Source organism: Aulonocara stuartgranti (genome assembly GCF_965226115.1).
Source record: "Aulonocara stuartgranti genome assembly, chromosome: 16".
Taxonomy (NCBI): Eukaryota; Metazoa; Chordata; class Actinopteri; order Cichliformes; family Cichlidae; genus Aulonocara; species Aulonocara stuartgranti.
In genome coordinates this window covers 3,379,269-3,395,960 of record NC_138952.1, presented here as the reverse complement: position 1 = coordinate 3,395,960, position 16,692 = coordinate 3,379,269, and the positions used below count along the sequence as shown (strand labels likewise).

Here is a 16,692-nt window from a genome sequence, read left to right as displayed (position 1 = left end):
TCATTCCAATTGTGTTCCTTTGGTGTGGTTGAAGTCGCCAGCAACAATAAAAGCAGCCTCGGGGTGTTTATTCTGGTGTTTGTTAATGGCTGCAGAAAGTTCTTTCATGGCCAACCTAGCATTAGCGTCGGGGGGGATATACACGGCAGTGAGTATGATCGAAGTGAGCTCTCTGGGGAGATAATACGGTCCGCATTTGACCATTAAAAACTCCGCATTAGGTGAGCAGTGACTCTCAGTAGTAGTGGAGTTCATGCACCAAGCATTGTTAATATAAATGCACAAACCTCCACCTCTGGTCTTGCCGGAGTCATCTGCTAGCCTGTCGGCTCGGTGTGTGTGGCGTCCTGCTAACTCGATAGCATTGTCCGGGCAGCTGTTGTTCAACCATGTTTCGGTGAAAAACATGACATTTGAGTCCATAATCCGTCTGTTGTTAGTGATGGAGAGCCGTATCTCATCCATTTTGTTTGCCAGAGAACGGACATTGGCGAGGAAAATACTGGGTAAAGGCAGCCGGTGTGGTGTTAGCTTTAGCTCAGCCCGTAGCCCTCCGCGCCTACCTCGCCTTTGTTTACGATCGCACAGCAATTCTGGACGAATAATCCGGTTAAAAGTAGATAAAAAACCGCTAAATAACAGATTCTGGAGAGACACTGAGCCTCGCGTTGTTCACGCGCCGCCATCTTGAGTGATTTCCCCCTTGGATTTCCCTTGTGTTCAGCTGATTCAGGAGTCCCGCGTTTGAGTCCCCTGCATTGAACCTTAATATAACGATCCAGCCAGAATATGGACTCAGCGGACTCTGCCGCCCAGCAGCGCGTCCTCCCGGCCGAGGAGGTTTTGGAACGCCACGAACAAATGCTGCAGCTCATCAATCAGCAGTTGGCCACTCTAATGCAGGCCCTTGCTCAGCGCGTACCCCTGGTAAGCCCAGCAGCCTCTCCTCCCTCTGTCTCCTCACAGTTACCGGCTTCTGAGCCTCCAGCACCCGGGCCTTTGGCTTCGCCTCATCCCACTCGCTTGGAGCCCCCGGCGCGAGCTTTGCCAACACCGGAAACCTTTGCGGGTGAGTTTCACAAGTGTGCCGGTTTTCTGACCCAAATAACAATGCAGTTTAGACAGTTGCGGAGGACATATGAAACTGACGAGGCTAAGATTGCCTTTTTTGTCCAGCTCTTACGCAGACCGTGTCACGGACCCGGTTCCGGGGACTCGGGGTTCGTGAACAGTGTGAACCATTATTGTTATTGTTATTATTATTGTTATTAGTGTATTGGATGTATGTTTGCTGCACTGTGCTCTTGTGTTCCATGCTGGTGTGGGTGTGTGGGTGTCTGCGGGTGTGACTGAAGAATGAAGGACAGCCACCTGCAGGCCTGATGGGCGTGGCCCTGCCGGCTGCCGGTCACGCCTAGGTTCTCACACACCTGCTTCTGATTGGGCTCGTCGGGGGAGCTACTTAACAGAGCGATGGAGCTTCCTCCAGCGCAGGATCGTTGAGTTAGACTCCATGTCAGTGTTGATAGTGCTGGTCAGTGTATGCCTGCTGGAGTTGGTGCCATAATGGCTGTGTCTGTCGTTTTTTCTCAGGAGGACAGCGGAACACAGGACTGCAAGACACACGGGGTGTGCGAAGGCACAGGGCAGAGAGCACGAGATACCAGCACTTAGGGGAAGACACGTCACGGGAGTCGAGGGAGCACTTTGGAGATTTATTGTATGGTGTACATTTACCTCACTGTAAATAAACCCACTGCTCATTCCACTAAGTCCAGCGTTTGGGTCCTTTCTCCAACATCCCCCCACGGTCTGCCACCAAGACCGTGACAGACCGGCTTTAAACTGGGCTCAAGCTGTTTTGAGAACTGACGCCAGCATCTCGTACAAGGATTTTCTTGCTAAATTTAAATGTGTGATTGAGAGAGGTACTGGCGCTGATGCAGCATCTCACCATTTACTAAATCTTAAGCAGGGAAGACGAAGTATGGCGGAATACTTCATTTTGTTCTGGACGTTGGCCGAAGAGACCGGGTGGGGGCAGCCAGCATTGATAAGTACTTTGTTGAACAACGTGTGTGATGAGTTAAAGGGCAAACTAGTGATAAGAGAGTTATCTAAAACTTTGTCTGATGTGATAACGTTGTGTGTAAAGGTGGACGGGCATTTACGTGTGCGCCGCAGAACTGAGGACTACGTTTCCCAGATGTCTCTGGGACACAGCGAAGCAGCATCGGGCGGAAGCGCTACGAGTGGCGGAAGAGATTCGGAGTCGCACAACATGGAGGAGGGTGAGCAACCTATGCAGCTGGGTCGCTCTCGCCTTTCACTCGAGGAAAGGCACCGTCGGTGGAGGGCCGGTGAGTGTTTCTATTGCGGCCGTAAGGGTCATGTTGCCAATGTTTGCCCGTCTCTGCCAAAAGGCCGCAGTAGAGAGGAGAATTCAGGTGGGCGAGGTCTCTAGTTCACAATCTCCTCCACGGCTCATGCTAGCAGCTAAATTAACGGTGCAGCTTCAGGTCCACCCTCTTAAGGCTCTAATCGATTCAGGGGCGGAACAGAACTTTATTGATGCTTCGCTGGCCCGACGATTAAATCTGAACTCCGAGCCTCTGCCACAGTCACTCCAAGTCACCGCCCTCAGTGGCCAGCGGCTTCCTAACATCACTCATATCACTGAGCCCGTTTTACTGACTCTCTCTGGCAATCATTCCCAGACTATACAGCTGTATGTGTTTCAAGCTCCGCTCATGCCACTAGTTCTGGGTTACCGTTGGTTGCATCAACATAACCCTGTTATCGATTGGAAAAAGGAGAGCATTGTGGGGTGGGGGGGAGGATTGTCACATGTCCTGTCTTAAAGCTGCCACCCCCTCTTCCGAACCGCTAACCAATTCTTTTCTCTCCAAGCCGCCGGACCTCTCCTCCGTGCCACCCGTCTACCATGATCTCAAACAAGTGTTTTGCAAGGATAGAGCACGCTCGCTTCCTCCGCATTAGCCGTATGACTGCGGCATTGATCTTCTTCCAGGTGCACCTCTCCCTACCAGCCGCCTATACAGTCTGTCTCAGCCCGAACGTGAAAGTATAGAAAAATACATCAACGAATCACTCACCGCAGGTCTCATTCGCCCCTCGTCATCTTCTGTGGCCGCCGGCTTCTTCTTTGTTGCCAAGAAAGACAAGAGCTTCCGACCTTGTATTGATTATCAGGGCCTTAACAACATCTCAGTGAAGAATAAATATCCACTCACTCTTTTAAATTCTGCCTTTGAGCTCCTTCAGGGGGCCACCATCTTCACTAAGCTGGACCCGCACAACACCTACTATTTGGTAAGAATAAGGGAGGGGGGTGAATGGAAAGCAGCCTTCAACACTCACCTTGGTCATTTTGAATATCTTGTCATGCCGTTTGGTCTCACCAATGCCCCAGCTGTTTTTCAGGCCCTGGTAAACGACGACTTCATTAACCACTTCCTTTTCGTTTATCTGGATGACATCCTCATTTTCTCTCATTCTGTCTCTGAACACGAATGCCATGTCAGGCAGGTCCTCCAACACCTCCTGGAAAACCGTCTCTTCGTGAAGGGGGAAAAATGTGAGTTTTATACTTCCACAGTCTCTTTCCTGGGCTATGTCATTGAACAAGGTAACCTGAGAGCGGACCCCTCCAAAGTTCAGGCTGTGTTAAACTGGCCCACTCCATCCCATCGCAAGCAGCTTCAGAGTTTCTTGGGTTTCGCTAACTTTTATCGCGGTTTCATCCGCAACTATAGCCAGCTCGCTCTACCCCTGACTCGTCTCACCTCACCCAAGGTCCCCTTCCGCTGGGATGAACCGGCTCGCCAGGCTTTCTCTTGCCTGAAGGAGCGCTTTGCCTCTGCACCCATCCTCATCCAACCTGATCTCAGTCAACCCTTCGTTGATGGAGGTGGATGCCTCGGACGCAGGAGTGGGGGCGGTGCTCTCCCAGCGACAAGGCGGTAAGCTTCATCCTTGTGCTTACTTCTGATACTTATGATGTGGGGAACTGAGAGCTATTGGCCATCAAGCTGGCCTTAGAAGAGTGGCATCACTGGTTGGAGGGAGCTGCCCGTTCGTGGTTTGGACGGACCACAAAAACTTGGAATACATCCGGTCCGCAAAACGACTCAACACCAGGCAAGCTAGGTGGCCTCTGTTTCTCACCAGATTCCAATTCACAATCACCTACAGACCCGGCTCTCGTAATGTCAAACCCGATTCCCTCTCACGCCAATTTCCCACCTCCGAAGACGCTGCTCAGGACGCCCCCATTCTTCCTTCCACGTGTGTTGTCGGGGCAAAAACCTGGGAGATTGAGTCAGCTATTCGAGAGGCCCAACGAACGGAACCGGACCCTGTACGGGTATGGGTCCCCCGGGCCTACTCTTTGTTCCCTCTACTGTCAGATCACGAGTTTTGCATTGGGCTCACACGGCCAAGTTCACCTGCCACCCTGGGGTCCACCGCACCATTACCTTCCTCCAACGCTTCGCCTGGTGGCCGTCTTCAGCTAAGGACGTCCGCGAATACATTGCTGCCCCTCCTACATGCGCTCAAAACAAGAGCGTCAATCAGCCATCTTCCGGCCTTCTCCAACCTCTACCGACCCCTGGCCGCCCGTGGTCACACATTGCAATGGACTTCATCACGGGCCTCCCTTCCTCATCAGGTAACTCAGTCATCCTTACTGTCATTGATCGTTTTTCGAAAGCTGCTCACTTTGTCCCCCTCCCCAAGCTCCCCAGTGCTTTAGAAATAGCTCGACTCCTGATTAACCATGTCTTTCGCCTTCACGGAATCCCCACGGACATCGTCTCTGATAGGGGGCCGCAGTTCACATCACGGGTCTGGAAAGCATTCTGCAACGCCCTCGGAGTGCAGGTCAGTCTCTCCTCTGGTTTCCACCCTCAGACTAATGGCCAGAAAGAACGGGCCAATCAGGAACTCGAGGCGGGCCTCCGGTGCTTGGCATCCACCAATCAGACAACTTGGAGTGAGCAACTCCCATGGGTTGAGTATGCCCACAATAGTGTAACAGGTATTACAATTAAATAATATGAGATACGCATTAAAATATTGTCTCGACAACTTTGGACTAGTATCAGAAAGTTCTAGGTAAGACTATGGAGCCTTGAAAGGATCAGCAGAGAAGGCACCACACAATGATAGATAAGATGTGATTTGAATAGAAACTGTATTGAAAGTTGTAAAGTTTACTGTCAGGGGTACACATTTGTTCTATCACAAGTAAGAGAAATAAGACACTACAGACCAACTCAGAGAGTTTTAAGAACGTGCGCACGGGTGAATGTCCCTGAGAAGACACACACACCGATTGCAGGCTTGCTTGCTTTATTTATAGGACAAAGCAGGTTACATAGTACTTCCTCTTCTCTGAGAAGTTGGAGAGAGGTTAGACGTTAGCTCAGTGCTTATCTGACTTCACACCCACGCACTCTGAAATAACGAATACAGAAATATATCATGCTTATCTGACATCTCACACACTGAAGTAAGGAATACATCATTGTTCTCTTTAACAATAAGCTTGGTTATGTTGAAATATATGAACACTTGAATATAAGGCACACTTGATTATATTGTATTATGTAAAAAATCTTCTTACATTTACAAACCCTGCCTGTCTTCCTACAGTGCACAAACGCACATTAAAGGGCTCAAAAATAAAATCAAAACCAAACATCCTCTTTAAGGAAATTCTCCAAAGAGTTTTAATTAAAGAGCTTCCTCTAAATTAGAGATCCCTGTCTGTGTGTGGTGTGTGTGTGTTTCTGTCCACTGGTTCTAACACTACCCGTGTCAAGGGTCGCTGTGTGGCAGGCAGGATGAGGACCCAAATGCAAAAACTCATAGACACGGGGATGAACTCGAGAAACACAGCTTTAATGCTGGCACGGCAGAATACAGGAAATACAGAACTAACTGGGAAAAAGTAAACTAACACTCGCAGGAAGACACAGGAAGATCCACACAACATGAGGGAGAACGCGACACAGAACTGAGGGAGACGCAGACATAAATACACAGAGGGTTAACGAGGGAAGTGGGAGCACACGGGGAACACAGGTGACACTGATAATAATCACGGGACATGGCAGGAGTGAACACAACACTGACGGGAGAGGTGAAACAGGAAGTACAGAGGTTCAGACAGGAGGAGAGAGAGCACGAGTAGAACACCAACATAACGGGCAGGGGAGACACGGAATAAACACGAAAGGGGACGAGGGCTCATGAATACACAGAGGGGCACACAGGGGGTAAAAGCCATGAAGGGAAAGCACTCAGGGAACAACACAACAGGGCAACTCAGGAAACAGAGCCTAAACAGGGAACTGAATACAAAGACACATGAGAACTAAGAATACTGGGCCAACATGGCCCAGGATCATGACAACCCGGGTAGATTTTTAAAGTGTTAGTCTTATCTGTGTCAAGGAATGTAGTTATAGTCCTGAGGTTCGCTGAAGATGGATCCCACGGCTGGCCACACCGTACTCTGGTCCGTCTACAGTCACTCTCTTGGGATTGGCTCGCCACTGAACCCACAGGGTTCAGATCTCGAATGATCCAGTCCTGGTCAAAAACCAATCTATGCACACAGTTCAGAGTGCATACATTACTATTTTATCTATGCTTCTTCCATCACTCATCTTTCAGTCAAGTATTGCTCAAGTATAACAAATTATTTTAGTTATACAATGTCTCAACCATCATGAAATGTATAAAGCCTTTTTAAAATCTAAAACTTAAAATTGTCCGTAGCCTACTGTTGTTACCACTGTCCTGTTTGAAATGGATACTAACTAGCTAACTGACTGAATGCCCATTAACCTTATAACTCCTGTTGTGTGTGTGTGTTTGTGTGTTTGTGTACAGAGAGACAGCCAGGTTCATAATGGATATAAGGAAGTTTTTTCAAAAAAAGGAGCCACGTTCAGGTAAAAGTGTAAGATCAAATGATCCGTCAATCAAGAACAATGTTGGATCAGTGTTTCAATGTTTATATCTTTTATTAGATGTTCATGTGGTTTGGTTATTTGCCTTTTGGTTGAAAGTACACATACAATCTGGAAGTTGTGTTCTCCCTATAATAAAGCTGCTATACAGTATCTGCTAAACAAACTGGGTTGAAACATTTTTGACCCTCTTTAACAACATTCCAACATAACATTGTAATTGATTGGGGAGATTAAAATTAATGATATATTTTTATGTGGTTCAGCCACAACTCTACTGAAACCTCAGCCAGTAATAGGTAGGCCAACTTTTGGACCGTCCAGTTGTCTGTATGACTGCCGCAGTATGTACATCACATTTGCACACTATCAGAAACTGCCAAAGAGCCCTGGTGGAGTGAGGAGCTGTAAAGAGAAGCAGATGCTCTGTTTATATTCTAAAAATGTTTTAAGCTAGCTTGTTTCAAAGATTCTGTACAGCAGCTTTAAATGTTTTCCAAAAGCACACATACACTTAACTTATCAGTGTTTCTCAAACTTTTTACAGTGTGTACCACCTGATAAAAATGTCAAGCTCTCCTAAGTACCACTATGAAAGCATGAAACTCATAAATCTTACAACACAAAATTAGTATTATTAAATTAGTAAAATTAGTATCTGCAATAAAGATTTTTTTTCATACATTGTATAAATTCTACCACAGGAAAAGTTGCCTCCATTTTTATAGTTTTTATTAATATTTGTAATAATTTATTTGCAATAATTCTGTTTTGGGAGTGTTTTTTGTGTATCTGTATTATATTATACATACACATTAAAAGTGAATCTCTGTCCAAAAAATGCACTCAGTTTACTTTTTACTCACTATGAGCATCATTCATAATTCTCCCCCAGTAATTAAGGTTAGGATATGTATTTTTTCTATTCCAATCCATTCTTCTTTTGCAGCATTTAAATAAGCTTGATCAGATTTCATGGTTTTGTTACAGACTTTTCAAAAAAGTGTTTTGCTTTTCTTTCACAAATGTGGGATTAAATTGTGTTAAAATGTACAAAACAGTGATGTCATGTTTTGTGACGAGGACCCAGGTACAGAGAGACTTGATGAATTTAAGAATCTTATATTAATAAAGAAATTTGCAGACTTGCACAGAGATGGTAAAATTATGATGACTGATAACGGAGATGAAGACAACAGACGATGAGGACAGGGAGGAACAGGGGTTTAAATGCACCAAAGTGACAGTCAGAGAGAACTCGGGACAACATTTAAGGATGCAGGGACTGACAGAGACAGGTTTATCTTGCCTGGCTGGGCAGCTCTCTGGGTGCTCAGCACCCCCAAAGCTCTGATCCTAGAATCGCCCCTGAGTTACATCACGCAAGGTTTTAGTGCAACAGAAAATATACCTTATATTTACCCTTTTAAGAATAAATGAACTTGTAAGATTAACTCTCCCATATTTATCCCTCGCTTTTAACTGTTCTTCTTTTTAAGATATTTCAACTTGAATTATTTCTCAGAAAAATATATCAACTTCTTAAAACATTAATACTTCAACAGAATAATGAGATCCCTCACATTTTATAATCACATTTTATGAACTTTTTGCACCTTTATCAAATGAATTAACTTCTAAGTCAACAAAACTGAAAGGGTGCATTTTAGCACTACATGACAATATTACTGCTTCTCCAATGTTTTGGAACACCTCTCTTTCCGGCCGTCGAAGGTGAGCACTTTGTCCCCTCTTTCCAGCAGCATCTACGGAGGTGTCGATGTGCCTGGAGAGCCACCAGGGCCGCCCTTCTTTGCACAGCTGATCGCAATAAGCGCCTGGTGGACCGTCACCGGACCCCCGCACCTGCCTACACCCCGGGACAAAAGGTTTGGCTGTGGACCTGATTTGTTCCGCTCCGAGCTGAGTTAAAGAAACTGTCTCCCACCTTCATTGGTCCGTTTGTTATAGACTCTCTGGTTAACCCGGTTTCTGTCCATCCCCGAAATATGAGGATCCATAACGTGTTTCATGTGTCTCAAGTAAAACCCTGCCTGTCCAGTCCTTTGTTACACCAAGTTTAAGTATCTCGGAGTCTTGTTCATGAGTGACGGGAGTGGGAGATCGACAGATGGATTGGTGCTGCGGCTGCAGTGATATGGATGCTATACCAGTCTGTTGTGGTGAAGAGAGAGCTGAGTGTAAAAGCGAAGCTCTCAATTTACTGGTCGATCTACGTCCCTCCCCTCCCCAATGGTCACGAGCTGTGGGTAGTGACCGAAAGAACGAGATTGCGGATACAAGCGGCAGAAATGTGCTTCCTCCGAAGGGTGGCTGGCCTCTCCCTTAGAGATAGGGTGAGAAGTTCAGTCTTCCGGGAGGGGCTCAGAGTAGAGCCGCTGCTCCTCCACATTGAATGGAGCCAGCTGAGAGATTTTATCTCTCAGCTGGCTTGGGAACTCCTTGGTGTTCCCCCAGACAAGTTGGAGGAGGTGGCTGAGGAGAGGGAGGTCTGGGCTCCTCTGCTAGGGCTGCGGCCCCTGTGACCCAGCCCCGGATAAGCAGATGGATGGATGGATGCTCTTTGTGGATTACAGCTCAGCTTTCTATACAATCATCCCGGATATCCTCTTCACCAAACTGGTCACTCTTGGCCTTTGACTTTCTCACCAACCGGCCCCAGACTGTAAGACTTGGCCCCATCTCTCCTCCACTCGCATGCTGAGCACTGGCTCCCCACAAGGCTGTGTGCTGAGCCCCCTCCTGTATTGTCTCTAAACTTAAGACTGCAGTTCAACCCACAACAACAACATCATGATCAAGTTTGCTGAAGACACCACATTAGTCAGACTTATCTCAAAGGGAGACGAGTCAGACTACAGAGAGGAAGACCTGAAGTTAAATGGTAAATGGACTGGTTCTTATATAGCGCTTTTCTACTCATCTGAGCACTCAAAGCGCTTTACACAACTTTTGCATTCACCCATTCGCACAAGCACATTTTTCTAAGTGCTTTTATAGCTAACATTCACACACATTCATACTCCGATGGATGCATCGGAGAGCAGTTTGGGGTTAGTATCTTGCCCAAGGATATTTGGCATGTAGACTAGGGGAAGCCAGGAATCGAACCACCAACCTTCCGATCTGCTCTACCACCTGAGCTACAGCCACCCCCAGTCGACATCATAGTGTTCAGAGAAAAAACAAGCACTGACTATTATGAAAACCAAAGAGATCATTGTCAACTTCAGGTGGCACAGCACTGACTTAGGCCCCCGATACATCAACAGTGATGGTTGGAGAGGGTCCACACCTTCCGGTTTCCAGGAAGCACAAACTGGACTCCAACCTGCTGCTGATCTTCTACTACCTGGGTGGCTGTAGCTCAGGTGGTAGAGCAGGTGATCTACTGATCGGAAGGTTGGTGGTTTGATTCCCGGCTTCCCCTAGTCTGCATGCCAAATATCCTTGGGCAAGATACTAACCCGAAATTGCTCTCCGATGCATTCATCGGAGTGTGAATGTCAGTTGTGCTTGTGCCAATGGGTGTGAATGGGTGAATGCACAAGTTGTGTAAAGCGCTTTGAGTGCTCAGAAGAGTGGAAAAGCGCTATATAAGAACCAGTCCATTTACCATTTACCTGTCCATTGACAGCCTGCTGACATACTGCCTATAAGTAAGGTACGGCAGCTGACCAGATGGGAACAGAGTGAAGCTTCACAGTGTAATCAAGGCAGCACAGAAGATTATTGGCTGCCCTCTCCCCTCCTTGGCGGACATTTATTTCACCCGCTGCCTCAACAGAGCAACAAACATCATCAAGGGCAGCTCCCACCCAGGTTTTGACCTGTTTGACCTGCTTCCCTCAGGGAAGCGCTACAGGTGCATCAGCACAAACACTGACAGACTTAGGAACAGTTTCTTTGCAAAAGCCATGAGCACCCTGAACTAACACATGAACCGATGACACAGTTTCACCCCCCAATTCAAGCCTCCCCTCTATACACAGAATATACAAAAACTACCACTACTGTGCAATATTTAATTTATGTCAAATACCCCACTGTAAATATAGATATTGACCTGCTCATATGTATACAGTGCCACAGAACTGTGGACCTCACCCCCCTTTCTTCTTTTCCACATGTCTGCACTGGGTACGAGATGCTCTCAATCTCTTTGTACATGTGTATAGTGACAATAAAAGGCATTCTAGTCAATCAGTTTAGAGGGTCAAGAACAGCAGGGAGAGAACACGCCTATTGAGGAGGCCTTTGCTGGTAGTTTGTGTGTGGGATGTGGTGCTTCTTGGCCTCACCTGCTGCTGAGAAATGAGCTACCAGATTTGTATTTTATTTTTTTGCAACTGTACACATTTATTTCTTACTATTTAACAGATTTCTCATTTCTTTTTACTTAATACAGTAAAAAGAAACATTTTGTCATGTAGAAAAACTGATTTGCACAGTACATCTTCAGCTTCAACTTTCAATCCTTCAAACAATGGAAAAGCCATTTAATTGTACAAGTGTTAAGTAAAAACGGATTTCATGTTTGATTAAGCAGAAATTCAAAAACTGGTCCAGTTGCTAAAACCTCTGACTGTTTCAATAAGTGTTAAAGAAAAAGAGGATAAAACTGAGAAAACTACTAAAACTGCTTCACATCCATGTGGTTGTGGATCAGATTTATAAGACAGCATAATATGGCGCGGCTGCCCCTCTGTTGGTCTTCCTTGGTCTCTTGTGTTCTGGGGGCCTCTGGATGTCTGGAGTTTTGACCTGCTCCATACCTGCTTCATGCCCTGGAGGACGGGGCTGTGGCTCCCCACACTCCCTAGCAGATCGTTACATGGAGAAACCTTTGGAATGCAAGCATGCTGATCCACACAGGTATGCACACAGGTGTACACACGGGTATTCACAGACGCGGACTACAGCTTTCTTGGCTGCTGCCTCAAAGCACATTGTGCGCTGTCTATCTTGCGTGCTGCACAATATCGTTTATTATTTAGTATCTACTGATATCTACTGCTAGCTAGTTTATTGTGATGGTGCCGTTTTTTTTTATTATGTTGCTCTTTGTTGTTTGCTTTCTCTTCTGTTTTTTTTCTCCATACAGGTGACCCAGGTGTTTTGTTTCTTTGTTTGTTTGCTTTTTTCTTTCTTCCCCCCTTCTTACCGTCTCTTCTCCCCTTTGGTTTTCTTTCTCTCCCTCTCTTTCTTTCATTCTTTCTCCCTGTCCTATCCCCCAGTCATGTCTGTCCCGTTTGTAGCAACTGAAAATAAAATAAATTCATAATTATAATAAAGGTCAATCAAATGGACCAATATGGCAAGGCCATGATGATCCACTTGGTAAAATAAATCCGCTTGGCATCTTTCTTGGCCTTAAGACAACAATTCTGATGGCTAAAGATCCAAACGGGACACAAAAAAAAAAAAAAAAGACAGCATAATATCAAAATAGATTGACACTCTGATAGTGCTGCCACATCTAAAACAGTTTGTCTTTTAATCCTTTTCACATGTGCAGTCTCCACGGTGCCTGTTATTTCCTTGAACAGTAATGAGAAGAAAGAGTGAAATTTACAGCCTTCCTACATATCAGTGGGGTTTTTTTTTGGTAATTAGGCAGGTGACCATCAAAAATACATTTAGTGCAAAGACATCTACAAAATGTAAATCATCTGGGAAATGCAGATAAATAATAAAACGTCATATCCGCTTACATCAATAGACATGTTTTCAGACAACTCCAAATAAAACACAAATTTCAGTAAAAATTAAACATTTTTTTGGACTTATTTTAAAATGGATGTCAAACAATGGGTGTGACACTTAGCTGTGTGTGAAACTATTTTCTGATCGAATAAAACAAAAAATAGTTCCTTTTAAAATAACAACACTATAAAAAATTTTTCTAATTTTGGTCAGTTTGAAACCGTAAATCAGAGGATTCATAATAGGAGGAATGACAAGAAACTCTATTGCTACAAAGTTTTGAAGGGTCCGAGGCAACTCTTTCGAACCCAGTCGCATACTTATAACATCAGTAAGTATTGCCACAACAAAAGTAAATAATGAGACGAGATGTGGGACACATGTTTGCATGAACTTTGCTCTGTTTTCTATAGACTTTACACATGTTTGAATGATATACATATAGGACCAAACTATAAAAACACCATGAAGCAAATAAATAATTATTGTAATATTTGCAAATATGCCATTAACTATAGTTTGTGCTGGAAAACAAGCGAGTTGAACAATAATCCAGTTCACACAGAAGAGTGTGGAAAGATACGGGCTGCATAACTTCAGTCTGGATGTTAGAAAAGCATTCACAGTCATAATGCAGAAATTTGTGAACCACAAAAAACTTTCAAACCTAATGACTCTTTGCTTTGACATGATAGAGTGGTACTTCAGTGGCTGACATATGGCCACATATCTGTCATATGCCATGAGTGCAAGAATCGACAGTTCGCCGCAGACAAAAGAATTAATCACCTGAGACTGAATAAGGCAACCGTAATATGAGATGAGATGAACATCAGAGAGGAGATCCCAGAGAAATTTGGGAAAGAAACCTGCTGTTCCATAAAGTGCATTGATGCAAAAGACACAGAGCAGAATATACATTGATTCATGGAGGTTGCTGTCCAAGATGATGATCACAATGAGAGAAACATTGACGAGGCAAATGATGCAGTAACACAACAAACTGAGGAAAAAGAGAACAAACCTGTGACTGACTGTTTCATTGAAACCTGAAAGAAAAAACATTGTTATTACAGAAACATTATTCATTGTGATTGAGAGATCTAAGTGAAGCCTAGTCTCTCACTGTATCTGTTCTCCTCTCTCCTCTATCAGGTACAGATAACAGCAACACGTGAGCTGGGATTTCAAACCAGCCAATCATTGATCTGGAATGAAAGCTCACAGCTTTGGAAAATCACAGGGGATTTAATATGTATCATGTACTAAACACTAGGGGTGCAACGATACACAAAATTCACGGTTCGGTTCGATACTTTGGTGTCACAGTTCGATATTTTTTCGATACAAAAAAATGTTCATGCATTTTTAATTTGTCATTTATTAAAATTATAAATATATATTTTAACTCAAAAGTACAGTTTTTAAATTTAACCCTAACCCTTGTGCGTGTTTTTTATTTTGACAGCGAATGCGCACCTGCGGACCACTTATGTGCAGCCCTGGTTATTTAGCTCGTCATATTGCAGCCACAGAAATTCTTTTGTCCATGAAACCATAAAGCTGCACTTTCTTTTTGCCTTATAGTCTGATTTGTCATAACTTTTCCGTTTTGTGGTAAGCTTTTCTTTGGCTGTCACTTCTTCACCCTGACCTGTCTTATTTGGCTCAGCAGAACTGAAATATAAATCCTGCTGCTTTTACACACGCACTCACATAAGCTCAGCGATTTTCTGCGCGATCAACCTCTCACATGTTTAAGCTGCGGGAGATTTCACTTGTCATGTTTGCGTAGTAAGCTAACGATTGATAAGACGATGTCAGAGGAATTGGTGCACAAATTATCATCACTCACCAATCAGTACTGTCGCTCTCTATACACAGTTCACGCGATTGCAAAGTGAAAGCAAAAAAACAAGCGCAAATTCAAACTCGATTTCAATATGTCACATATTGACAGTGGCTCACCGATGCCAATTACATAATTACCCAGCTACATTTCCGAAAGAATGCAAAAGCATTGATTTTTCCTTCCTACAATAGCCCGACGGGCAGGGCAGAGATAGATTTTGGTAGCCCGACTGGAAAAATCGCTAGCCCCGGGACGTCGATGTGCAGTCATATTCGTTGTGTTCCCACTAGTGCTTTCAGGTTAACCTCGTTAAAATGACCTTAACGCCACAACACGGCAAATCTCCGTTAACGAGCTACCCCTGATAGCCCCGTGCATGGGGCTAGACGGCCAACATGTTAACGAGCTAACTGCGCTAACACACTAGCTCCTACCCATGTAATTGAGCATTGCGTGGCACATCCAACATACTGTTTTACTTTAGTCCATGACGCGCTTACCTTCAGGGTCATACGTCACATGAAAACCAAAATAATTCCAAACGCCAGATCTGAATGAGGGTGGGGGAGGTCCATGTTGCAAAGAGAGCTTAACTTCTGTCTCGCTAGCTTGCCCTGCGCTCTTCCTTCTGACTATGCTGTCTGTGTGGAGCGCTCAGTGGATCTGCGCTCGACAGTGCAGCCTAGGCGGAGTAGTCGAACGCAGATTCACTGAGCACTCCACACAGACAGCATCGTCAGAAGGAAAGTTGATCAAATAAATTACAAATGTTGTATTGTTCGATACATATGCGTACCGAACCGAAAGCACTGTATCGAACGGTTCAATATCGATACGAATATCGTTGCACCCCTACTAAACACATAATAAAACAAACCTGCAGGTTCTTGAAAAATAAATATTAAAACGTTTTACAACTTTATTTAACCCCTGGAGGGTCCTAGAAAAATGCATACACTATCGGACCTAGAGCCACAAATCGACCACGCCATGAAAAGTGCCATAAAATATCTATATATTAATATTTTTTTCCACTTTAAATTAGCCAATCTTTTAGACCTACTTCTCCTTGAAATATTCATATCAAGTTTTAATTACATTTCGTGGATTTTAACCCTTTATATCCCAGTTTCGTCACATGGCCGCACTGTTTTTTTAGCCCCAAAAAACAAAGAAATCAAATATTTCCCAAAAGATACAATTCCAAGGCCCGGACTCCCGAGTACCACCAACATTCGGAAGATGGCCCATTATTTGGTTGTAATGACCGTGGAATGGGAAATAGCGTTTATAATGGGTTTCAATGGGGCACAAATCGACCACTAGGACCAATAGTGTAAGTTTATCTGTAGCTTAGCCACTGAAGCTAATTTCCGGAAGTCATACTGAAATTTTAACAGTAAATGTGACCGAACTTTTTTTTGCAGACTTTCGCTATATTCCATTCAACACTGTGCAAATGGCATGTAATCGAAATTTGAAAATAGCCACAAATTGACCCAAGACTCTCTTAAAAAATGCTTTCTTCATAATACTGTTAGGAATTTTTTACATTTATGCCAATTAAACATAATTGTCCAGGGCTTGTTGTGGTTTTCTTCTGTTTTTCATTGTAGTCTTTCGTAGTCCAGTCAGATCATTGTTGCTTCAGTGATAATGATCAGGCTCTCTGAGGTTTGCTGAAGTCACTAGTAAGACAGTAAGAAGTTCTTGTGAATGTTGCTTTGTCTTTGCCTCTTAGTAACTCTGTGGAAAAAAGACTTGTTTGCACCTGTTACCTGCTACTTACCTGTTACTCTGCCGCCTGCTCACTCTCTACCTTTCCTATTCCACAATGGAAAGATTCCATCCCAGGTGCTTTTCCAATTTTCTGCAGAGTGATGTAACCTTATTGTTGCACCACGATCACCCCCTTTTCCTCCAGCCCAGAAATGAGTAAATCAAAGGGTTTTTTTTGCATAAAACCATGGTCTCAGAGATCAGGTTGTAAATTCTGAGTTGCTGCAGGAACCACAACCTCTGCTGGGCCTTCTTCTGGATAGAGTCTATATGTGGGGACCACTTCAGATCATGTGGAAAGGTGGATCCTAGGAATCTGAAGTTATCCAC

At 44.5% G+C, this 16,692-nt stretch overlaps 2 protein-coding genes and 1 long non-coding RNA gene across 3 annotated transcripts in view; all 3 read right to left on the bottom strand.

The window, feature by feature from the left end:
• LOC309690783 (uncharacterized protein) overlaps window positions 1-16,692 on the bottom strand; it is a 152,513-nt gene that overhangs the window by 80,348 nt on the left and 55,473 nt on the right. The window lies entirely within an intron of this gene.
• LOC309690794 lies at window positions 6,610-15,425 on the bottom strand. Its single transcript, XR_014271815.1, has 3 exons — window positions 15,084-15,425; window positions 13,756-13,780; window positions 6,610-6,637 (listed from the first exon to the last, which is right to left on the bottom strand). It is a non-coding gene; the product is annotated as an uncharacterized lncRNA (long non-coding RNA).
• LOC309690788 (olfactory receptor 52K1-like) lies at window positions 11,497-13,503 on the bottom strand. Its single transcript, XM_082508151.1, has 2 exons — window positions 12,190-13,503; window positions 11,497-11,800 (listed from the first exon to the last, which is right to left on the bottom strand). The coding sequence occupies exon 1, from the start codon at window positions 13,473-13,475 to the stop codon at window positions 12,849-12,851; it is 627 nt and encodes a 208-aa protein (XP_082364277.1). The 5' UTR covers window positions 13,476-13,503; the 3' UTR covers window positions 11,497-11,800; window positions 12,190-12,848.